Consider the following 25,054-nt stretch of genomic DNA (forward strand, 5'->3'; position numbering starts at 1 on the left):
TTTTGGGGTAACCTTCGTGTCCCCTCTTCCCTCATAGCTGCTGTAAAAAAAGGTAGAAATTTGCTTGCTGGGAAGAGGAAACTAGGTCACCGCAAAACTACATTTCCCTTCTCGCCGGATTACAGGGATGCTGTCATGGTGCCATGAAGTATTTTCACTATCATTCAACAGCCTAAAGTGGTGAAAGAATTTCTGAATGGGCAACGCATCACCTAACACACTGATGTCAGAGCATTCAAATTAGCCCAGCCTAACCACTGTAATTGGTGCTTAACATGCTTAAGGATTTCCCCAGTTCCAGCAAGCGGAGATTATGAGATTCCCATTCCACGTTCTCATTGAACTGCAGCAGGCATCGAGTGTTTTGGGCCAGCAGAGCCTGGCACACGTGCACAAACCTGGGCTGCTTTGTCTCCATTTCATCCCTGGCCATCGTGTTAAGCACAAGTGGAAAAAGGATGTCAAATTCAATGAGTTCCTTACCAACAGAAATGCTTGGGATTTTCAATAGTCTGCATAGCCGACATGCCTGAACACATGAAGTGAATTAGTACGCAGGGAGGTGATCTTTCCCTGTCAATACAGGTCTGTAGTGAGATACTAGTTTCAGAAATTGGGACAGGACGGCCACTCCAGGTGTCAGAAAACCCTAACACCAACTTGTAGATCCTTTCTGTTTGGGAAAATATTCCCTCTATTCCTGCAGGGAAAGACGGTTCATCGCAGTGTTTTTGTGCATTTTTTCCTACTGTAAATGTTTCCTAGCGTGGTACTTTTCACGGGCAGGAGGATTTTCTTGATGTTCACTTTAAGTTTTTCTTCTCTCAGTCTTATCCTGTCAGCTCCTAGCAGCACCCTGTGCCTGATTCCACCCTGTCTGAATCATTTGTACATTGACACACGGAGTCAAGCCTGTCCTCACGGCTGGTGTCTGCTTGTCGTGGTTTGGGCTGGGCTGGCCACTAAACCAGATGCTTTCAAAGGAATCATTAGTTTTGTTGACCAGCTTTATCATTCTCTGCCAAGAGCACTCTGGTTTGCATGTGTCTTTAGTGTACACATATCAGTGGATGGTCCCGTGTATTTAAGGGAGTGTAAATTATATTCAACAGGTGCAGACAAAGGTGAGCAGGAAATGATAAGGGAAGCAGAGAGTTTGCCACATGAGGGGAGACAAGAGTTTGGTTGGTTTAGGCTACAAAAGTGAAGACCTCATAAATGAAAAAGAATCATCAAAGCTAAAGAGATTAATCATAAATGGCTGTGAGTATGTTTAAGCTAGAAACTGTAACATTCGCCGTCATGGAAATCAGATTCTAGGGCAGACAGACAGACAAAAAAGGTATAGTGAAGCTTGATGTATGTATAGGTGTATCAAATGATTTCATCATAACGTTGTATCATGCTGTTTCCTACAAGCAGATTGTGCCACATGACGCAGTATGCCCTCTCCTCTCTCGTTTCCCATTGCCCTACAATGAACAGGAGCGCGCTAGTCCTCTGTATGCCTTTTTCTTGTTAAACTATGCAACATCCTGCTGACAGCGTGGCTTTGCTCAGCCTCCAGCAGTATTTCTGACCAGTATGGACAAAAGGGGTGGAAAAACAAAGAGCTTTTCTTCAGGTATTTTTGTAACCTGATCTATAAAGTGACTCAGCCTCTCCTAACAACAGCTGTTTCAGGGGCATGCAGTGGTTAATGTGCAGTATCGAGGTCTGGGCTGCCACTTCCTGATTTCTGCATTGTGAGTGATCTAAACTGGGACATGATCAGAGCATTTAAATGGACTTCTCAACAGCTCCCCAGAAAAGAGAGGCTGGGGACCGCAGCCTGAAATTGGGAGACAGTGCAGAAGAATAGAGGCATTGGGAAAGAGCCAACAAACCACTTGTGCAGAGCTGCTGCTATCAAACCGGTGAAGACAGAAACTTTTGAAAGAAAACTACGTGGGAAGTCCCATTAGAGAAAGAAGTGAGGTTTTGTTTGCACGTCATGGCTCACTTCTCCTGCAAGCCCTGAAAGTACTGTAAAACGTGAAAGGGATCCTCAAGGGTACCAATGGAAAAGACAGGTATGTTTCTTTGTCTGTTTAAAATACTACCACTGTGCAGAATGAAAACACAGCCAGGGTAACCAGCATTGCTTTGCAGCTCAGAAAATATGTGCATACAGCTGTGTACATTGTTTTGTATAATTTTTGTACCTATAAGAAATTCAACTGTGACAGGCTATTAAGAGCAAGACTTTAAAAAATGCATCACCTTTTCATAATTGTAAGTGCTCTGCTGCTGAACACTTGTATCATGGCAGGTAACTTCCAACTCAATAAGAAAATTTACATAAATTTGTATACGTCAGTATATATACCCACATTTATATACACACGCACACACACACACAAAGTTTATGTATATAAAAACTACATTTGCTTTATTTTGACATTTTCCCCCTGACCTGACTCTTGCTGTAATAGCATGAAAACCATCTGTGCAAGTCATAGGGTTTCTGATACTTCCTCCTGTGTTTCTCTTTTTTTGGAAAGTTGATGCCAGTGGCATTCTATATAATTGATGGTTTTTAAAACGGTCGTGTTCATGTACTCTATGGATGGTAGGAATTTGTGGAATGAGTTCTGTGTGCGGGTTTGTACTGGGGAAGGAGGAATCTGTGTGAGCGCAGAAATCCATTGATGGGCTCTGGGGTATTACGGGATCGAGGTCTGAGCACAGGTCATTCCCCCTGCAGTCAGCAGCACACAGTGGGACTTGATACGCAGCTTTTCCGTAATGTCCTCACAAAGCAAAAGTCAATGAATGCCTGCTTAGTTTTTATGACTGCTCCATTAAAAGTATGTGTGTGAAGGAGGATGCTAGAATTAAAACTAAAGAAAGAGCATTAAATTAATGTTTAGAGAAAAACAAAGCCACATCAGAATCACCGGATGATGCTTGTATAATATAAACAGAAATAAGGGAAGAATGTGTATAAATTATAAAGTCAAACTTTAATTTACCTGTGAATTAGTCACTGAAACTGAGGTCACTACAGTACTGAACTGTTCCAAAGAAGCTGCCTGGGGGGCTTGTTTTCTCTCAGCAGCGGCCCGCTCCCAGTGCTCGTAGCTACAGTATCTGGTTGTTTTCTGCACTATCACTTCAGCTTTGCACTAAGGTTAATGGGGTTTCGTTTGCACGTTCCACCCTGAGCTTGGGAGTGTGTGACATTGTTCAGGCAAGGATGTCCTTGTACCCACTGTTGCACACCTCCTCCTCTCACCTTCCTGACTGCCAGACTGGCCTTCAGCATGAAGAATCATTTTGGTGTGAAACTTAACCTGGTGTCCCCCCAGAACGGGGACATCTCGACTTTGCTTTAATGTGGCCATGAGACTATGAGCTGAAGCTGGGGATTAAATGATAGAGGAAGCAGCAGGTTAGCCCTGGTGGCCAGGTGGGGTGGCCTTAGGGGCAGTCTGCGTTAACAAGGCAGCAGAGAGTGATACTTGTACCATTGAGGACTGGGACCACGGAGTCTGCTGTGCTAATACTGAGCATTACCGGTTCCCTTTGGAGGAGGAGAAATGAGTTCAGAGTCTGGTCTGCTAAACAGTGCCTTTCTGATGTTAGCACGGAGGGAATAGTAGGAAATTCTCAGTGCATCTGCCGTTATGAGAGAAGGTAAGCAAGAGTAAACATTGCTAAAACTAAACTGAGAGGAGATCTCATCAATGCTTATGAATATCTAAAGGACAGGTGTCAAGAAGATGGGGCCAGACTCTTTTCAGTGACTTCTATCAGTAACAGAGCACTGGAACAGGCTGCCCAGAGAGGTTGTGGAATCTCCTTCTCTGGGGATATTCAAAACCTGCCTAGGTGCTTTCCTGTCCAGCGTGCTCTAGGTGAACCTGCTTTGGCAGGGGGTTGGACTAGAGGATCTCTGAAGGTCCCTTCCAACCCCCTTCACTCTGTGATTCTGTGTAATTCTTTCTATGTCTGCTGATCCGCTAAAAGATGACATTCAGAGCTGCCAGAATGAGCATGAAGAGGATATCCCAACGAGTTCCCCATTTGACTTTGTTATGAAACAGTTCCAAGGGAAGCAGTCCTCTCCTGGAAAAAGAAAAGAGCGGCCTTCAGCCATCAAAAAATTCTTCAGGAGCTTTGACTTTGGAAAATCTGAGGGGAAGGACAGAAGGGAAACTGAAGAAACAGAAATAAACAACTCTGAAGCTGATGATCAGAGTGAGAAGCAAGATCTCTCTGTAGGAGGTAACGCTGGCACAATAATGAAATACATGTCAATGTGTATATATTTTAATTTCAGAGAAATCCAGTTGCTTTTCTTGCTAGTCAAAATCCTGTATTTTGCTGCCTACGGTTTATCCTTTAGCCAGGATTCGCTTCTGATTGGAACATTATCAAGGATGTGCCCTCTAATTTGATAGGTGCCAAGCAAGGAGTGAGATCCATGTTGCTGAGGAGGGGTAAAGCTTTTGTGTCACCTCACTCTTGATCTCCAATGTGAGAGGTCAGCGCTGGAGTCAGCTCATTAGTTGCTGAGCTTGTTTGGTTTCAAAGCCAGGCTTTGAGCAGTAGCTTGGCTTGTATTTAAGATCGGTCCCTGTCCACCCTGCTGCTAAAGCGATCTGAAGACAACAAGAGCAGATGTTTCCTGCCACTTGACACTGGTGAGGGGGAGGGGAAGGGAATGGAAGTTCATCGTGTATGTTATTTTGCACACACAAGAATACTCTTGACATCCACACCAGAGAAAATGAGGCTATTTTTAAAAAAGAGCTGGAAGTAAAGCTTAGAACCCCATCCTTTGTCCTAAGAGTCTTGGTTAGGTGTGGGGAAACAATGGGAAGACAGCTACCGAGAGTGGGATTGCTATTTTGTGTAATTTTTGGCTGCTTTTTTCCAGCTATAGGAAAGGACTGATTTGTTAAAGTGTTTAGCAAGGAATGTAAATGCAATTTTCTTTGCTGTAGAAGCTGCATGGACAAAAAAGGTAAGTGGGCGTTGCGTTGGAAAGCCAAGAAAAGCAGGGACTGCCTTACGCAGACAAGGTATGAAAATGAACACAGGCTGGGATGAAGGAAGCAGCAGGTTCGCCACACAATTGCAGGGCCACTCTGTGTTAATTGATTAACTACAGACTGTATTGCAGCAGTGTGGCTACAGTGCAGGCACACAGAGGTGGTTATACAAGTTGTGCGTCCAGAATAGCTGCAGTTCAGAGTTTTGCATGAATTTCATGTCCTTGAACTGGTGGTGCAAACCTCCAAAGTCACTGGCATAAGGTAGCGTGGAGATGTGCAACAGGAGATTCTTCTGTAACTCTGCATCAGGAGCTTTGTAGTGATCTTCTCTATAGTGATTTTATTACTCAAGTTATTGGTCCACACTGGTCATAGCCCTGTTTACTGACAGATTTAGTTCATTTCCTAAAGTCTTCACCCGACAGCCACAGACGGGTTTTACATATTGTGTTAGTAGCAAAGGTAACCAGGGCCCTATTTCTTTGTTACTCAGATGGACTTTCACATCACATTTCTGAAGCGGAGTCACCATCTGGTGAGCAGAGATTTAACCAGTTCATGCAGAAACTGGGAAAGAAAGCCAACAGCAAGAATCTGGATCTAAATAATTGTGCATTAAGTGCAGCAGATGTAACAGAGCTGGGTAAATACACATTTTATTCAACTAGTCACTTCATACATTTCTTTAATTCTTATTTGCCTATTCAACTATTCACTCTCCTCTTTTCCCTTCCCTTTCTTTTATACAGGCCTGACTTTATTTAACATTCCATCTAGTGGTCCCAGGTCCCTGAGAAAAGTTAATTAATAAATTATATAAATTATATAATATATATAAATATAAAAATCATACAGTCTGTGAGACAGATTAATTACCTTACACTCAAACTACGGGTAAGAAAACTGAGGTACAAATTCTCATGGCTTTATAATGCTGTGTTGGTTACAGAAAGCATCTCTGTATTAAGTTGTACTGACATCCAGGGTGCGCAGGTAACATGCAAAAATAATATACTTTTTCTCTTCTTTTTTTTTACAGCTTCTTTACTGCCATTTCTCCCAGAGCTGGAAGAGATCAACCTGTCCTGGAACAGTTGTGTCGGTGGGACTTTGAAAGCTCTCACTGTTCATCTTCATCATGTGAACCTGTTAAAAGTCCTTCGACTTAACAACTGCAGGCTGACAGCTGAGGATGTCACCTCCTTAGGTACAGGATTTCATTTACGTTTACTTCCAGACAGCTTGGGTCTAACGTAATCTATCTCATCTCTTCTTACACCCTACTCCTGCTCCTTCCATACTGGGCAATGTAAACTCCCGGTGTGAAACACTAGAAAGAACTTGGGCTTAATGAGCGACCTTATACATTTGAGTAGCTCTGCCAAGTTCATTCCTCAGGGTATGACGCTTTCATGTTCAGAAGGGAACAGAATTCATTCCTATTTGCAGGAAAGCATGTTTTCAATTTAGATTAGTTGGGGGTTTTTTTGCCAGCTTTGATATCTAATGGTAGACAGAAGAACTGAAACAGTCAGTCATAACAGGGTCAGTTTAGGTCTTCATGCTGCAGGGCAGATGAGTGTCATCACAAAAAAAAGGATGGTCATTTGTGAGAGACTTACAACCAGACGTGCTGCCTCGGAGCTTTATGGCTTGTTTTTGCAAGTCTGGGAGAAGCTTATTGCTCTGCTTACTTCTTTGCCTGGAGTGCCTTCAACCCTGCTTTCTGCAAAGCATAAGATTTCGAGGTTTTAAAGGTGGTGTTATGCACTTGGGTTCTGATGCTGAGTCACTTACCTCTGGGCTGGGAATTTACTCTGGGGTGGGTCTGTGATATGTATCTAGAAGAAGGACAAACTCAATCAACTAGGAATTCTAAAAAACTACTGCTTATTTTGCAAGTTCTAAAAACCACTCTGAGTTATAAAGCTGGGGTTTATGTCATTCATACACAGGCTTTTCCCAGGAAAGGTTCAGAAATAAATGACATATATGGTGGTAGCTCAAAAGTGGGTCATGGTATCTGTTGGGGAGGAAAAATGCGTCTCTACAAAAGCTGGTGAAAATAACTGGGCTGTTTCTGATGAGGGTAAAATCTGTGTTTCATTTTCTATCAGATTTTCTTTCAAATCTGTTTCATTCTTTTTCAAACCCTTTTCTCATACTTTTTTTTCCTCTTGCTTATATTTCCAATTGATTTATTCTGCCTGGTTCTTCCGTGCTGTTTCCTTTGCCCTTCTGGCTTGGCCTCTGCTGAGACAGACACAAAACTGGTCATAGGACTTGACTTTCCAGTCAAAATGTGATGCCCTTGACATGTGGAATAGCAACAGTCAGTTTGCATTGATTTTGCCTGCAATTTTGAAAACAGCGTGCATATTTAGGCCAGTAGTGCCTGTTTGGCTATCTCCACATCTGTCTGTGGAAATGTGGTCACTTGTGGACTCGGTGCGTTCTGCTTAGAAATCAGTGCCTCAAATAGAACTATAATATCAACCTCTCCTATGTAATTGCTCGCAATCGTGACTGTGAGAGGTGGTAGGAAACGTTTCCTGGAGTTATAGTCCTTTATTTGTCTTTTGGGTGGAAAATGTGTCCAGAATTCTAGTCCCTGTGCCAAAGAGAAACAGGCCATGCTGCAGAGGCAAAACCATTTCTGAACTGTAGTGCATTGCTCAGTATTCAAGACTGAGGCAAAAATTTAAAATCAATGCAAAAATAAAAATTAAGACACGTCCTTTTCTCTCAAACCTGGATATTCACTTCCAACACCACAAATAATTATTTTTCTATTATAAATCATTTCTGAAGAATTAATTATGAAAACACACAGACATGAATGGGTTTTATTATTAAAATACAATTCTCAATTATTAGGTTGATGACGAGACTTTAGATCAAAAATTTGTGTGTGACACTTTGAAATCGCACTTGCATATGGTCTGATTAATTGATCTTTCTTGGGAATGAGTTTGTATAAATATACATCTGCCTCCATGCTCTAGAAAGGAAGTTAGGAAGCTGGATTTTGCAGTGGGAAGTTAGTATTACAAAGCGGCACTAACACAGTTCATATTGGCAGGTGCATCAGGCCTGGAAAAGGCTTATTTTTCTGAATGTAATCAAAATCAGCGTGTCTGCCTTGAAAATACAGGAAAGTTAGGTTAGGTCAAAACAATGCTCATCTTGGTTCTTTATGAAGCGAGTCAGAAATTCCTATAAGAAATAAAACTTTAAATTTTCAGAAATCGCTGTGAGGGGACTTCTTTCATCTCCTCCAAAATGACCTGTGTACACAGTACAGAGGACGTTGGATAATAAAACAGAACAGATAATAAAACAGAGCAGAACTATACAGGACAGTAAATTCCGACTTGTCACTTGTATTGATTTCCCTATAGACTAGACTTTCTGGGTCCTGGCACAGGTCTGCAGTGATGGGCAAGCAGTCGGTGTGTGCCGTGACAATGACTTGTGGTCTCTATTGCTCTTTAGGCGAGGTGAGAATTTATACAACATTGCTGCAGTAGGAACCATTCATGGCATACTCTGATTTTCCTGGCAAGCCATTCAAAATATAATAATTTGAGAATTAAGGAGCTAAACTTCCCCTTTAATATATTCAGAGCCTGTATTTTTGTCTTGCGCTGAAATTGATACCTAGAATGAATCATCTTAGACTTATGTTACAGGAGAGGCATTTGAAATTGTTCCTCAACTTGAAGAACTGGATTTATCATGGAACAGTAACATAGGTGGAAAACTATCACTTCTAACAAAAAAACTTCGTAAAGGATGCAAGATAAAACTTCTGAAAATTACAGACTGTAACCTGACAGCAAAGGATGGAGAATCCCTTGGTATGTATATCCACATAGCTGGACAGAGAGACTGGCTTCACAAAAATGTGACTTGTTTGACTTAGATTATGGCTGTATTGAGCTCAATATTAGTTGCAAGTTCATTTATTTCAGGGTCTGCATTTTAATAGTATTTGCCACACAGTATTGGGATTTAATGCACTTTCTTCCAAAGAAGAAAGTTGTTCTCTCTAATCATGTGGGGTAGGGTTGAGAAGAATAGCTAGATCTAAACTACAGTCTGGCTGCCTCAGTGGTCCAGGGCTGCTGGATCTTTTGAGACCCTGAGCAAGTCACCTGTACCAGAATTTCCAACACTGGTTGCTTAAAATTAAGCAGCTGAAAACATAGTTCGCCATGGGATGGGAAAGAAGGGCTGTGGGATGGGAATTTAGTCTGAGTTGGCAACCACTGATCACCCCTTCCCTCTTTCCTCTCACCATAGTTTAATCCTGTGTGGTCTTTTGATCTGATTCTGTGTTTTAAAAGATATTTTCTCCCTAAAGAGAAGTCCTTGTGCTCTCATCTCCACTGCAGGAGGTGGCCATATGCAACATACAGTCCTGTATCTTTTAATTAGAAGTTTTTCGTTCTCTTTGTATTCCTGCTTTTTATCTCCTGCATTTTTCTAACTGTCCTGTATTTTTTCACCTTTATTTTCATACAGTTTTTTCACTGATTTTCTTGATTCCTACCCAATCTTTGTTTTGCTACAGGAACTTAGTAAGTCTAAACCACATGTATAGGCAAACCCAGCCTACCTCTTCCTGTTTGTCATGGTGCTGTATTTCTCTAGGGTTCATCTGTATATATTCCAGACAATTACCAATTCTGGTTTTCTCTTCTTTTTTTTTTTTTTTCCCCAGCTGAAATTCTAAATGTGATCCCAAAGCTTGAAGTATTAGATCTCTCTATCAACAAACACATCGGCTGCAGCATGAAGGTTATTGCTCAGGATCTGAAAAATGTGCCAGGCTTGAAAGAGTTAAACTTGCACATGTGTGGATTAAAGCAAGACAGCCTCCAGGGCTTAGGTTAGACTTTACGTTCAGAAAGACGTTCATTCTGAATAAATTGTACACCTGAAAACCATTTAAGAAAGGCAATGAGGTGGGATTTTGCTGATGGTTTGGCAGTATTAATGGGCAATCGTTATTTGCTGTTTGAGGATTGATAAAAGACTACAGAGACTTTCGGCAGGAGCAGCATTTATCTTCCCTGAGCTCGAGCCTGTGAAAGTCAGTGGGGAGAGTCACCCTCCACACCATTTATCTAAGACACATCTTAGGGTAGATTAATGGCTCTCTGGACATGCTTCCTCTCTCCCCAGACAGAACATAGACAAGGGCACAGACAGGCTAGCAAACTTTTAACAAGCTAATCCTGATCTCAGAGGGGAATCCAAATTCACCATTATCGCTTAATGAGCGTCCAGTGAAGCCATATGAAATGGGGTTATTATCTGTGTCTGTCCCTAGTGGAGGTCTTACCCATAGGACAAAACAACTGGCACTAATTAGCACACCCAGTAGTAATTTCAGCAAAAGGCTGAGGACTGAATGGATCTGGGGGATGAGGGGTTGAGCTGCCCTCACCTTCACCTGCTCTTTCAGAGAAGAATGGAGTTGCATGGATGGGAAGCTTTGCGGTATTACTGTATGTCTGCTGTGATTATACGCTAAAGCTTAGTCTGAGAGCTTTGCCTGCAATACCTTGGGCAAACTTTGACGTTAAAGTAAATAAACACTAAAGCCGTGACCTGTGCTATTGTAGCAGCCAATGACCAGCATGCTCCTTTTCCCATTTCAGACACTGCTTTACAGCACCTTGCCGAGCTAAGAAAATTAGACATATCATGTAACAAAGAGATTGGTGGTGGCTTTAAAGACTCAACAGCTCATTTGGCCAGCTTGAAAAATCTTGAAGTCCTTGATCTCCACCAGTGCTGCGTAACAGAAGAGGACATGACCGTTTTGTGTAAGGACATGTTGAGGAAATCCATTAAGAATGTAGGTTTTGACTTCTGAAAATATCTCAAAGGCGTAAGGGATTCTGCCTGACCTAGTCTAGCAGATCTCAGTACGTTTTCATTAGGCAGTTGTGGAAGTGCAGTGTGGAAGACAGCTTTCTTGATCAATGTGGAATGGTTTTTTGCTGTATCAAAGGAAATCTCATACTGTCTGATCCCATTTGCAACTAAGGACCTGAATCCATTATGATTCAGACCCACGATGGGAATGTAGGAACTGCCACCAAGCACTGCTTTTTTTGATAATCAGCAATTTTGGAAATATCCAGGGACATTTTCCTTGCTGGTATAAATTGGCTCGGATCCAAGGTGCATATGTGCGTTAAATGTGACTGCCTGGAACTCCCTTGGTGAACTTTGGTGTTAGGAGACCTTGCATTGCAGCTACTCTTTATAGAAAAGCTGAAAACTACAGTCTCCATTTATGATCCAACTCATAAGTACTATTAGGAAGAAAAAAACATTTCCCATTTAATCAGTGAGACAGTTTATTTTCCTATGTGAATTAACGTAACATTTTGACATTGTTTTTTACTCTTTAGAACAACAACAGAAAATCCCATGACTCAGAGCCTATATTGCCCACATCTTATTTTCCATGATAGAAAAGATAATTTGAAAAGCTGCTGCTGAAACATTGGGAAGTATTAACTATTAGTAATAGCAGTCATGATTTATTTTTAATTTCTTGACCAATAGAGAATAATAACATTAATATAAAGGAGTTTCAGTTAGCAGTGAAGACATTTGGAAATAACCCCCATCTCATTTAATGTTACATTCCCTGCTTCATGGAGAAAATTTCAACAGGAAGCCATGTTCTGACAACCTTCCACACAGTATGTAATACCTAATTTCTTAAACATTCTTACTGAAAATGACAAGGCTATTTATGGTCTAAAACATTACTCACTGTAAATTTGAGTGTCAAAACTTGGCCTAGACATTTGAATTGATTTATAAAGAAAAGAAATGATGTCAGGCAAATATAAAACTACATATTTGTTCTGGATCGGTGACTGTCTAATAAATATTTCATGTTTTCATAGCCCAGGTGATACCTTTACTCTCCAGTCTTCAAGAGCTGAACTTATCCTCCAATAAAAATGTAGGAGTCTCAGCTGATCCACTTCTAGGCAGGCTCAGGTTTTTACCGAAGTTGAAATCTGTGGCCATCAGCAACTGTTGTTTACATGAAGAGTCGTTTTCATCATTAGGTAGGAATGTTTTTTTAAAGTGTGTCTATTCTCTGTGTACCCTTGCGGGGCAAAGCACTTCATTCTCCTTTGGCTGAACTCCAAAGGTCGTGGTTACGTTATACCACAGGTCCCGAGTGAAAAAGCCTGTGATGAAACCAGTGCTTCATGGGACCTGGTTGCGAGGAAAGAACGTTGTATGTCTTCCCCCATTATACCTGACTGGATGAAGACCTTTTAGTCCTTTGTCTGATAGTGAGCTTTTGAATACTGCCTAATTTTGGAATAGAAAGCAAAACATGATTTCATATTATGCTGTAATTATAGTTTGGTTGGAACATTGCAGTTTAGTGGGGTAAAGTTTCACTGCAGGTGAAAGTTTCAGTAGAAACTTTCTGGGATAGAGTTAGGCATGGGGCAACGGAGAAACTGAGGCAATGACTGCAGTAGGGGGAAAGATATTGCAGACCCACAAAGAAAAGTCCAATCTAACACAGGATACATAAATTCAGCCTCTTTTGCCTACCTATTGCAAATCTCACTGGATTAGCGGCTACACTGTCCGTTTGATAGGCGTTCCATATGTCACACAATATCTAAGTACAGAGGGATCTATTAGCTACTGTGTATTGTGCACTTGTAATATATTTTGCACTGTTTACTAGTGACATTGGAACCTATAGTAAAACTTGACTGCCTTCAGCAGAAGCAATAGCAAGCTAAACTGGTCTGAGGTCCCTGCAAGAAGAGTACTATATTTATATCATTACAATTATGTAAGAGTGACATCATGGAAATCGGTGTTGTCAAAAGATACAGAGCATTTCACCTTGCATGGGGAGTTCACAACAAAAGTTGCTGTCTTTAAATTGATATAAAATGGTTTAAAAATAAGCTGTTAAATTGACTTCAGTGGGACAAGGTCAAGACATAATGTGAACGGAAAGGCAAGAAACCCCTCCACAGAGTCGTTAAAGATTTTATAGGCAGGTCCTTCTTACATTCTTTAAAGAGCACAGGAGATAGATACTTTTTGTCTGACTTTTACTAGGATAAATTAAGTCATTCTAAGCACAAGTAGGCAGCCCGTTAGGAGCCTGTTTACAGGTGAATTGCTGGTGAGGTGTCTACTGAGGCCATGTTGTTTCCTCTTAGTAAGCAGAAGTTGCTGGTCTTAATCTTTTCAGCTGAGGCTGCCCTTCACCTTCCTGAACTGGAGATATTAGACCTTTCTTGGAATAAGTGCGTTGGTGGGAACCTAAAGCTGCTTTGGGGAGCACTAAAGCTTGCAACGGAGATTCAAGTGTTAAGACTGAGCAGCTGTAACTTGGTGGCTGAAGATTTGGTGCTTCTAAGTACGTATAACATGGTATTTACTATCGGTCAAGGAGCCAGGGCATTTACACCACAATTCAGAAGGGACTTGTTCCATGGGCTGAGCACGTTTTTGCATAAATCAAATGAAAAGATGGAAAATACAGCAGTATTTTTCCCAGAAAGGGTTTTCATTTTGCGGAAGACTGTGTGACCTGTACATGCACAGTGCAAAAGCTGAAAAGGATGAAAATGCAAAGAGTCTTATGGCAGTTTTATCTATTAATACAAAAAGGCAGCACTTAGAAAATGTAGGGTTTGCATCTGTTTTTTATATCAGATATTTAAAGCTCTGAGGGGTTTTATTTTGCTCGGTTGCTGGTTTTGGGTTCAGTAATTTATGGAGAATGTACGTGCTGACGCTGACAGACAGTAATATGGGCACTACCAGCTCTCAGTCCATTAGGTGTGTTTCTGGAGTCAAACTATTATGGGAGAATTAAACCAGAAATATTTTAGCTCACCTCTTAGCAGCTGCTGAGAAATACTGGAAAATGGAAACCCAATGAAGGAATAAATTCTGGGATTCTTCTAAAAACCTGTTTACTTTATGATCAACTTTGCAATTCTGTGGGCCTGACTCATGGGTTTGAGTGCTTGAGATTGGCAATAGCTGTGTGACAGCTATTAAGGCCCTGTAATCTGAAGGCTGGTGAGATGAAGCCTGAATATTTTTGACTTTACAAACATCATCCTTGATGGGTGTCTCCTTTGCCAATCACACAATAAGGATCCCAGTTCCCTTTAGGGTATATTAGGCCCATTAGCCTCCCACAGTGAGAGGTGGCTGTTGTAATCATGCAACCTCATCTAATTCTGCTTTCCTTTTTCTAAATCTCCCTGTAAAGCCTGTCTGCCTATTTTAATTGGCACTTGATATAACCTTCCAGCTGACTCAAAGGTTTTCAGGTTGCCATACAATTTTAACCTGATACTTCTGTTCCTTTTGAATTGCCTGTGTTTTAAATGTTGTACACTCCTTCAGCTGTGATAAAACGATCTGAGATCAACAGCAAGTGTTTTTATGTTGCTGAGGAGTTGAATCTTGCTGTTTGACTGCTGAAAAGCCTTAAATAATATGGTATTAAAATACTACTCTTCTTACTTAAAAGCTTTTAAGGCAATTGCCATGATGTGTTAGTTGTGTTTGTGTCTGTCATTTCTTGCAGCATTACTGATGCAGGATGGCCATCTAGCCCGATTACGGAAGTTGGATTTGAGTTATAACAACAACATCTCTGACGAAGGGTGGGTCGTTTTCTGTCAAGGCTTAGCAGTGTTCAAAGAACTCTCAGAGCTGGATGTCAGCCTTCGCCCATCATCCTGCCGTGACTGTGGGACGTGGTTCAGCGAGTTGTTAGCGGCACTGACAAAGCTGCCTGCCTTGGCAGAGCTGGGGATGCAGAGATGGGTCCTTTCAGAAGCGCAGCAGAAGCAACTGGAAAGCTTTAATCGAGACAACAAAAGAAACATTCGTTTTGACTGTTGATGGAGGTTGAAGGTTTGTGGAAGGTCTTTCACAAGCAGCACACGAACCAAGTATTATGTGTTTCTGACTTAGAAGACTGCCCAGTTTTTAGTAGTCTCGTTGCATGAGAGCTCTTGAAATAGTTCCACAATGATATAGAACTGTTATTCAACCTTCTGCATGCGTAGATCATTCCATTTAATAACACATTCTTTCAGATTCTGTGGGCCATGCTTACACTAATGTATACGCTTTATCTTTGTGTTGTGAATACAGCAATGACTACTGTCAAAAGAGCAGTGATGATTTCAGATGGACACACTGCAGGTTTGCCAATGGAGGGAAGTGGCTGGGGTGTGCTAACAGAGGTGGGTGGGCAGTATGAATGTGGCCTCGTGTACATAAAAAAAATGCCTCTAATGTGAAAATGCTTGAAACCTTTAAGTTTTTAATTTTAGTTTCTTCTCCCCCCAAACTTTTGCCTCTTTGTGAATGCATTAAATCTACATAATTGTGAGATTTGGAAAGCATCCCGACAACTCAAGATTTTATATTAGTCCAATAAGAATACAGAAGGAGCTGCTCTGCCTCTGCTGTGGTCCTGGATGCTATCTCATAGTGTAGATGAGTCCTGTGTACAGAATCAGCATAAAGTCAAGGTAAGAAACAGTTGATTGGTGCCTTTGCAGGTCTCAGGAGCAAGGGAAATGCTGTGGTAGGTTAAATCAGAGATATGTCCTCCTGCCTTAGCAAAGATTTCAGATGCAGAGCAATCCATAAGGGATGCTCCTTCTCATTCTGAGCTGTTTCAGCCTTACCCAGACTGTGCTTTCTGTACAGACCCTTTTATGACATGCAGCACAAACCCAAACTTCCAAATCTAAAAGTCTGATCTAGAGCATATGAAAGCCAGTTGGAGTCCCCACAGTGCCTTCATGTTTCCTGCATTCAGGATTAATTCATTAACCTTCACATCACCTTGTGACATAGGCAGTGGTCTTATCGTTACCCTAAAGATGAAGGGAATAAGCAAAGTTTACTATTCAAAGCCACCAGGCAGCTTCTAGCTAAGAGCAGAACACCCCGCTCTGTGCCCAAAACTTGTTAGAAAAAGCACCAACTTGGAACACGTAAGTGGCTCCTGCTTTTTTTATTTGATCATTTCTTATTTGGTATTTTATTGTATTTGCTTACACAGAGACAAATTCTGGCATAGTTACTCGTGTCGTGGAACATGTTAACCCACACGTGAGCTCAAAGACTGCAGTGGGATTATTCATTGGTAAGGTATTTTAGGAAGTAAAGATATTAGATCTGCCCACTGAGTGAGGAGTCTTAGAGAAATCCCGAGGCAGCTTGAGGGATAAAGTACTGCTCAATTAGCCCTGAGTATATCTACATGCTGCAGCAATCTCCTGGAGGAGAGGCACAACAGGATCGTTCCATGGCACTTTCTGAACTTGATAGGACCCTGCTCAGCAAGTTCTCCCATGCAGATGCAGAACAATATTCACCTTTCAGTCCAGGTGACCCTTCCAACATCAGCTTCTGGCTGGTCAGGGTTATAACCAGCAGCTGCCCATGCTGTGCTGATACCTCTTTGTGGGAAAGCAACGGAAGATTGGCGAGGGGGATTGTAAATATGCTCAAGTGACTCGCACCTGGGGTGCTGGAAAACACATATATCACACTAATTGTTATTCAGTCTCGGGTGCTTGCAAGAAAAACACTTGCACTTAGATAACATAAGTCTGTGATGGACTCGGGTACACCTTATCCAGCTGCTTGAGAATCCTGGCCTGTTGTTGAAGAAGATCAAAGCACAGGGGGAAAACTATGCCTGTTTGAACCCTTTAAATACCAGCAAGAATAGGGAGTCCGCGCGCGCTCTTGCTAACAAGGACTCTCTGGCTGCCAAGGACTCTGGCTAACAAGAACTCTCTCTCGCGCTGTGGTACCCGCGTCCCCTGCTTGCATGCCTCCACCCGGGTGTTGCTTCGGAGATTCCCTGGTCTGTGAGGTATCGAAATTAAATTTGTTCTTTGCTTTGCATCCATGGTTTGTGGTTGTTCCTCCGTCCTGCCTGCATCGGCTCACACATTCTTGATCATTTCATCCATGATTTCATGTGAGGGTCTCTATGGACTTCTGGTTCCACTTTCAGTTCCACTTGAAAAGAGCACTCAGCTCCCCCAGCTCTGAGAAATGTGAGATGAACTGGAGTGTCTTGGTCAAAGGTAGCAGGGAATTGCTGCAGTGTGGGATCAGTTATTTTCTACAGGGATCCTCAACCTCTGAAATGAAGCAAAGAGCCCTTGCTTGGTACAGGTCTAACAAGACTTTCAAGCATGGACTCAAGCCAGGAGAGTTATTCTAATGCAGAACTACCATCATCTCTGTTTAACAGCAGCACACCAACCTCTTCCCTTAATCGCTTGCCTTCCTGTGACTTTCCTCCTCAAATCTGCCTTTGGTCCAGCTGGGAAATTGATCCTTTATCTATTCTGTGAGAATCTCTCTGATTCACTCCTCTCCCACTTGAACCTCTCTCTCCAATTCAGTAAAGCAGCTGGCCCGTGTTTAAAGTCTGGTGTTTGTTGTAATTGTACTGACTGAACTGGACTTCAGTATTGGGGTTTCTTGCTGTGTCATACTTGGGTTCCTCATTCTCAGCTCCAGAGCACAGTATGGACCCACTGCTAGCAACCTTCTCTCGCTTTTCATGATCCCCTTCTCAGTCCTTTGCCCTGTCATGATTCTCTCATACCTATTCTGCTAGTAAAAAGCTTTTGTTAAATCACTTGTATTGAATGTACTGTCTATCTGCTGCTCTTCCCAGAAATATCTCTCTTCCAGTGATTTCCTTGGTAGTCTCTGAATCATCCTTCTCTCTGTACCTCTTTGCCTTCACTTAGGGTGAAAAAATTTCATAGGACATCTCCAAACAATCCAAACAGCATCAGTTACCTGGTAAAATGGAAAACCAAAACTGAGCCATCCCACTTCCCTGCACTCCCAGTTCTCTCCTGCCAACAAGCGTATTTCTGAGATTTCAGTATCAATCGATTCAAGAGGCAAACAGAAATAAGATCCACACCCTGGCTGCAGATGTAGCTGCAGCATTCAGAGAGCACTATCTGGAGGTGGAGCTCTAGGAAGAGCTGGGTCTCTGTGACCCTGCCTTCACCACCTCCTTCAGGATGCCACCACCTTCTCTGAGGCAACTCAGACAAAGGGAGGGACAGAAGGACTGCAGTTCCGACTAGACAATTAGACTAAATAAAGGGTTGTGCTCCCACCCACTCCTGCATTTTGAGTCTGCACAGTTCTGTGCTCTCTGCGCAGTGGCTGGTCCCAGTGCAGCTCTGTGCTTTACGTATGCTGCAAGTAAAACTCTGGAGGGTGTTAAGGAGTAACGGAGCAACACACAATAAAAACTAGACAAGGACATCAGATGTCTAGAACAAACCGCTATCTGTAAAGTGCTGTGGGAAGACATGGTTGCATATAAATTTGGCATGCTAGAATTATGGTAAGGAGTGTTTATCATGGTTCTTTTGAATAAGAAAGGTGTTATGGCATGCCAGGACCCCAAATCACTGCAGAATATTGCATTCTGCAGACTCTCTGCTTTCAAATAAGCCTGTCGTACACAGGCGTTTTACAAACCGTCACCAAGCTATCTCAGAGATGAGCTGTAACACCAAGGATCTGACAGCTTGCAGCCATTCAAAATACTATAACTACAGATTGTCAAAACATCAGTGAACAGTTTTGCAAAAGTGTAGAGATACTTACAAAACAGCTTTTTACACCTCTGTAAGACAGGATGGTAATGCAGGTTCTGGTAGAAGTGCATATGTTCTGACTGCCTGGAATCCTCCTCCATATTTCCAAACAAGGTACCGATCATTTCTGAATGTAAAACTCAATAAATTACTGCTAGTAGGAGGGGCCCCAAATACTGTTTCATTTTAGATATGGCTGTACCTCAATGACTGGAAAACAGATTTCTAAGAATTGCATGTAAAATACTTTGGGATTCAGAAAGGAGAACACTTAATTGCACCAGATTCCTACAGATTAGATTAATTTCCAGTTAATCAGCTGCCTTTATGCTTGGAGATAACACGCATTCAGAATGAGACATCTCAAGAATATTTCAAAATCTGCCTGACGCAGCTGGAGCCAATGTTGACAAAAATACAAAAACAAACCTCAAAAAATCATCTGTTTTCATTGTAACACTCATTGATTCAAATGCTTAATGATTCACTCGCTCATCTCTGCTCACATTTGCCCTTCTTGTAAATGAAAAGAGCTCTGTGCAGTTTACTGCCCAAATATCACTTTTTGGCTTTTAATCCTTTTACAGGCTTCTCCTTTCCCTTTCCTTTTCCTTTCTTTTTTTCGCTAGATTCTTAAGTGTCAAGAAAGGTCCAATCCCCTTCTAGTTCACCCTACACCACAAACTTTGGATCTGAAAAAGAGAGAAGAACAATCTGGTTACCTGGAGGAAAAGGGTAAAAGCAAACGGTCATGTGGAGCAGTGTTACTGGTGGATATTCTTGATGCAAAAAGTCAGGCACGTTGTGGTCTCCAAAAAACCCTTTTATTCTATCTTGTTTGCAGCTAAGATAGACTGCCAGCTGCTTGACTTTTCTTTTACTATGTGTTATGTTTTCCAAGAGGAATTTCTTACTAACACTGTAGTCCTCCAGACCCTTTGATTAGAGTAGTAAATGACTATGTCTACGCATTTTTAAATGTCACCTTTTAGTTTAAAAGAACAATTTGGGAGAAACACATTGGTTCATGAAGAAATTACAGATATTACAGAAAGAGATGAATAATTTACGCTCAGAAGAATCAAAGACTGAGGATTTGCCTTTCCTTTCCTCTTGCCCTGTATTTTTTCTGAGCAAATTAATTCCATGGCCCACTGGTGATACAGGCTGACGTTCTTTTGGGAAAAAAATAACCAAACAAAAAGACATAAAAAATGTGTTTTGTTCCATGTGTTTGCCCAATGGATCTTCAACTCTCTACAGTCAAAATGCAGTTAAGCAATGCCTTGGCTTAGAGGATCTGACCTGTTTCTAGACACACTAAACATTCCCCTTCCACTGGACAAGGAACTAAGGAGACCTCCACTGAAAGCGGTTAGGGCTGTTCTGTGCCTGCTGACTGTGACCTGGCAGAGCAGTAACAACCTTCTGGAATGCTTCTGAGTGATGCCGAGTGCTGTATTTCCTGATGGCTCCCTATATCCTACCTTAACGTGATCAATGATGGAAGTACTGCTCTGCCATAGCTGATGCAAATGGTTGTTTAAGACAATTCAGATGTTTGGTTCTTCTGCAAAGCATCTATTACTAAACCCACAGCTTTGTATGTATATTGTGGTGGCTTTCTTAACACCCCTACCTTTAAGTTCATGGCCTTTTTATACCTTCCTTCCCAGAAGTATTCCCAGATGTCCCCTGACAGCACACTTCAGTCAGAAGGTCTGTCATAGCGTTCCCATCCACAAGACCAGCTCCAGCTGCTGAAGACTGTCTAAATCCTGGGGCAGCTGGGAGAGGCGATTATTCTTCTGAACGAACAGTTTTTGCAAACCTGAACACCCAAAAGCAAACAGCTGTAGCACAAAGAACAGGAATGACGGGGAGCATTCCTGCATGCTCCCCGTAAACAGCACATGGATTAGGCACAAACAATTCAGTCTGCGCATGTAATGAATGTGTGTATTGAACATCTCACCAGAGCGTTTCAAATTCGAAGTATCTTCTCCCGAATACAGAAGGATGGGACTCAGGCTCTCCTAACAAAACATTTACTTCAGCAGGTGAAGACTATTCACCTGGCAGCCAGGTGGCCAAATGCAGCTTTCAAAAGTCCTGCTAATTGGCACACTAACAGCGCTAGTGAACTAAGCCACACAGAAATGCAATGAACTGGGGAAGATGGAAGGACTGGGCTGGGGAGCCCCCTCCCAGAGAGCTGGTTCCTCACCATTCCCCTGGAGTCACTGGTGCTGACCCTGCAGGTCTTCTCACATCAGGGGGTCTGCTTGGAGCTGAGCTCTGGGAAACACCCTTTTCCTTGGAATCCTGAGGTCGAGATGGGTCACGGGGCTGGGCGGGGGGGTAGACTCCCTGTCCGCTTGGCTTGGGCACAGCGCTTCCCACACCCTCCCAGTTCCTAACTTTTATCCTGTTTGGCTCCCTTGCAATTACAGGATGAGCCCTGAATGATGCGCTGCATTCCTTCTGTCCCTTCTCTCCCTCTTTCTTCCAAAATGCTTGCTGGTACTGGTGTCCTTAAGGCCACAAACACACAGACTATTTTTCACCGTGTATTTGGCATACAGAGTCTGGGAGCTGTTTAAGGAGGTTGTTGTGACAGCCAAGTGTTTTCAAGTGAGTCAATGAGCCGATGGTTGCGGGCGGGTACTCCAGGGAATTATTCTCCGTATGCAGTTCTTTCAGATTCTGGAAAATATGTGCGCATAACTTTTAATAATGAAAGGATTTTTCCTTAGCTTGATATATAATCAACATACAGAGAATATCAGTAAAGTGCAGAAGTTAAGTTTATAAACTGAGTTACCCTTGGGTGACTACGAAACACGGAGAGACAACATGAGTTTCAAACACTGAATTTTGATATTATTCCTATTTTCACAGCCCTGGCCTCGTGCTGCACCTAAAAAGATTAGAGGAACCTTCAGTCCTGCATTTGGGAGCAGCTGAAGTCCATGGAAGTGCCATGCCGCAGCAGACCAAGGTCTTCCCCCTTCCATTGCTCCTACCTGCAATTTGCTGATGTCTTCTGGCAGACTTGTGAATTTAATTCCTTTATCTTTCCCAGGCATAATCTCTGTAATGACTCCAGGAGAAAGATTTCGTTTGGAAAGATACTGAATTGGTTTTCAGACAGGCTAAGACATTTCAAATTTGTCAGTTCTTTCACCTCCACAGGTATCCAGACACAGTCATTAAGAAGATACATTATGTCAATTAAACAGTAATCTTTGGGATTTTGTTTTTAGGGAAAAATCTCCGAGAAAATGCTGTGGAGCCTCATTACTGTTGATGGATGAATACAGAATATTCTGCTCATTAATACAACATTATACCTCACAGTATGGTGGAAATTTTGGCAAAAAAAAATCCATGTTGTTTCCTCTGCTGGAAAGATTTCTCATGGGGTTAATTTTATTTCTTAGCAGAAACATTAGTCTGCTTCTTCATTTCCTTTGTAGGCACAGTGCAGGGGAGAATGATTTAAATGAATGAAACCTAAAAGTGATTCTTTTGCATAAATTACTTCTTCTGTAAATGTAACCTTCCAGAAGAAAATTGCACAAGGAGAATCTCCTTGGAAAAGAAGCATTGCATTCTATAAAAAGGAAGGTGTATTCTGAGCCCTAAAATGAGTATGTCCAGGAATACTGTTACACTTATAATAGCACAGCTTTAGGCTACATAATTGTTCATTATCAAATGAGCAGCAAATGTTAATGGTCTTAAAGGCTTTAACAATATCACATGCATTTTTAAATTGCCCTCTGCTCTGCTTCAGTGTGTGGCGTATTGATTCTATGCAAATGCAGCTCTTATTTTCCAGTGTACACAGAAAAAAAAGATGCAGAAAGACCGAAGCAGTCCCTTCAGTCGGCGTTTCATCTTTACGATTCAACACAAAGGTCAGTGTTTCCACGTTCTTGCTTTTTTCTCCCTGCCTGAACAATCAGAAGTCAGTGACAATGAGTAACCCAGGCTCCGGTGTATTCCTGGTGGAACACGCCTTCTCAAGTTGTAATGAAGAACTTAGATTTTGCGAAATGGAGGTATCAATTAAATAAATCTGAAAACAAATACCTCCTGTATCTGACTGTTATCCAGGGGCAGTATCTCAAGATTTCTCATAGAGCGTATTCCTTTAGGAATCTCGTCAAAGCAGTTTTCACTCAGATGCAGTATCCTGACACTAGTTAATCTGGTGAAGGACCTGGGTACTCTGCGCAGTCTGGTGTTCCTCATCAACATGGGAAAGGGACGGCCAGGAGCAGATCTGATGTAGGAACTTCTCCAGGCTGTTAGCAGAGAGTCTGAGTACTCTCAGAGATTCTTCAAACCTTGGGGAAGGTTGTGCAGGAGAGTATGAGACAGATCCAGCACAGCCAGCTTCTGGCAGTGTTGCAGTGTAGGAGGAATGGAGGATAAGTTATTAAAAGCTAAAAATAGCTTAACTAAGTTTGTCAAAAAGCCTACCTCTTCTGGGATGAGACTGATTCTGTTCCAGATCTGTTGTATCTAAATTAGCAATATGACAAAGCTCCTTGGGAAAATTTCCAAATCTATTTTTCTGGAGGTAAATTTCCTTGAGTTTTGTCAGGTTCACTATTTCTTTAGGCAGACACTTGAGATTATTGTCAGAAAGGCCAAGCAGTTCAACATGATGGAGATATTCACAGTTCTGCACTGGGGTTTCGTGCAAGTTTGTTTTATAGAGCCAGAGCTGACGCAGGGACTGCAACTTGCTAGTAACTGGCAGTGAATTACAGGAGAGGGGATTGTTACTTCAATCTAAGCTCAGAAGATATTCCGGCTTCCCCAGTTCTTCACATATGTCCTGTATGTGATTCTGATCCAGGCAGAGGACCTTCATGTGCCTCAGGCAATTGATGTCTCTGGGGATGCTTACGATTGGGTTCTTTTCCATGTGCAGCTCTTCCAGATATTCTAGACTCAAGACTCCTGGCAAAATGGTTCACAGTTGCTTGTTGGCTAAATCAGTGAAAAATATCTTGTCTGTGATGTGCGGGGGAGAAAAAGCTTCGTTCTCTGGCACTTCACCCACTGGTGTTTCTTGTGCAGTCTGATCATGGTCATCCTCAAAACCAACAGGGTCACCTGTGGGGCAATGAGTGTCCCCTGCGCTGACCTCCTGGCTCTGCTGAGATTCAGCCATCTCTGCTCCTTATCTTTAATTTCAGAAGAGAAAAAAGTTAAAAATCAATCGTACTCAAAGACCTTCCTATGCTAAATAAATAGTGGCAGAATTCAGCTTTCAGGGACAAGTTCTAGCCTCAGTTGTACCCCTGCTTGTGCTCATTGAGATCAAATCCTGCAGTACGTACCGCAGGACCATATCTTTGAATCCCTGAGCATCCTGAAGTACCCCAACAGCCAAATTTGGAGGGGGACCTTGTGAAGTCAGAGGAGCTGGATGAAGCAACCTCCTTGAGTATTGAAAGCCTGTACTTACTAACAGTGACTGAGATCTGTCTTCAGCTACATTGATCGTAAAGCTGCAAGAGTCTTATTGTAAAAAGGTGGCACCTTCTTCTGTAACACTTAGTGGTTTCTGAGCCAGAGAGATGCCAGCAAAACTGATATTTGATAACCCTTGAAATTGTGGTATTGCTGATAGCGAAAGAGTGAGAGGTGGAAAGGGGCGACTACCTGACCAACCTCTGGTGTTGGGACAGAAGAAACATTTCAGCTGGCATTTAAGGAACGATAAGAGAGATAGTGGAGGTCAGGAGGCAGCTGTCAGTCATCTCCTGCTGACACCTTTTTCTCTGCTGCCATAACCGTGCCGGGAGGACGTCATGTTTCCAGAGATGGGCAGTTTCCAGGTGCCACCAGGACGAGGAGGAAGAACTGAGCGATCGCCATGGAGACAGACCACTGCTGGGCCTCCCAGTCTAATTCAGATGTTGCACGAGGGTGTTTTCTTCTTCTTTGGCTGCGAGTTCAGTACTGGGGTGCGAGCCCCACACGCTGTGGGACAGGAGAGTGTGCGATCCCAGCCCACCCCCTCCTGCGTACAAGGGCAGTAGTGAAGTGGCTAGAAGGATTTATTTGGTGGAAAAGAGCAGCACAGGCACCTTTGAAGTAGCTGCTAATCCGTGTAACCATGGAAATTTTGGCAAAGGCTCCTCAGAGACCGCGAGCAGGCCACTAAACGAATACTCTGGGGAGGCCAGGCACCACAGACGCAGTGTGGCCTCCTGCCAGGGCCCTGGGCTGGGCCTGGCCACCTCCGCCCGCTCCCTCTTGGTGGAGGGCCTG

General features: G+C 42.5%; 2 protein-coding genes across 8 annotated transcripts; one reads left to right on the forward strand and one right to left on the reverse strand.

Annotated features, from left to right (window-relative positions):
- Positions 1 to 1,676: 1,676 nt before the first annotated feature.
- On the forward strand, positions 1,677 to 17,507 carry LRRC31 (leucine rich repeat containing 31). Of its 7 annotated transcripts, XM_054207032.1 has the most exons (11): positions 1,678 to 2,072; positions 4,012 to 4,269; positions 5,536 to 5,685; positions 6,082 to 6,249; positions 8,735 to 8,902; positions 9,769 to 9,936; positions 10,712 to 10,879; positions 11,981 to 12,148; positions 13,315 to 13,482; positions 14,671 to 14,749; positions 15,246 to 17,507. In XM_054207032.1, exons 1-11 carry the CDS (start codon positions 2,060 to 2,062, stop codon positions 15,352 to 15,354), a joined length of 1,617 nt encoding a protein of 538 aa, XP_054063007.1. In that variant the 5' UTR covers positions 1,678 to 2,059; the 3' UTR covers positions 15,355 to 17,507. The 7 variants fall into 7 exon arrangements, with proteins under 7 accessions (XP_054063006.1, XP_054063007.1, XP_054063005.1 ...); XM_054207031.1 differs by having other exon boundaries at positions 1,677 to 2,072; positions 4,012 to 4,242; positions 14,671 to 15,364; XM_054207030.1 differs by having other exon boundaries at positions 14,671 to 15,364.
- A 1,808-nt stretch (positions 17,508 to 19,315) lies between these two features.
- Positions 19,316 to 23,948, reverse strand: LRRIQ4 (leucine rich repeats and IQ motif containing 4). Its single transcript, XM_054205276.1, is given in 10 exon segments — positions 19,316 to 19,389; positions 20,422 to 20,505; positions 20,508 to 20,653; positions 21,315 to 21,463; positions 21,784 to 21,836; positions 21,839 to 21,957; positions 22,857 to 23,018; positions 23,020 to 23,098; positions 23,101 to 23,267; positions 23,269 to 23,948. Coding segments are annotated over 10 exon segments (1,713 nt in total).
- Between the last annotated feature and the right edge of the window lie 1,106 nt (positions 23,949 to 25,054).

The sequence above is a fragment of the Rissa tridactyla genome, chromosome 6, assembly GCF_028500815.1.
Source record: "Rissa tridactyla isolate bRisTri1 chromosome 6, bRisTri1.patW.cur.20221130, whole genome shotgun sequence".
In the NCBI taxonomy this organism is placed as follows: Eukaryota; Metazoa; Chordata; class Aves; order Charadriiformes; family Laridae; genus Rissa; species Rissa tridactyla.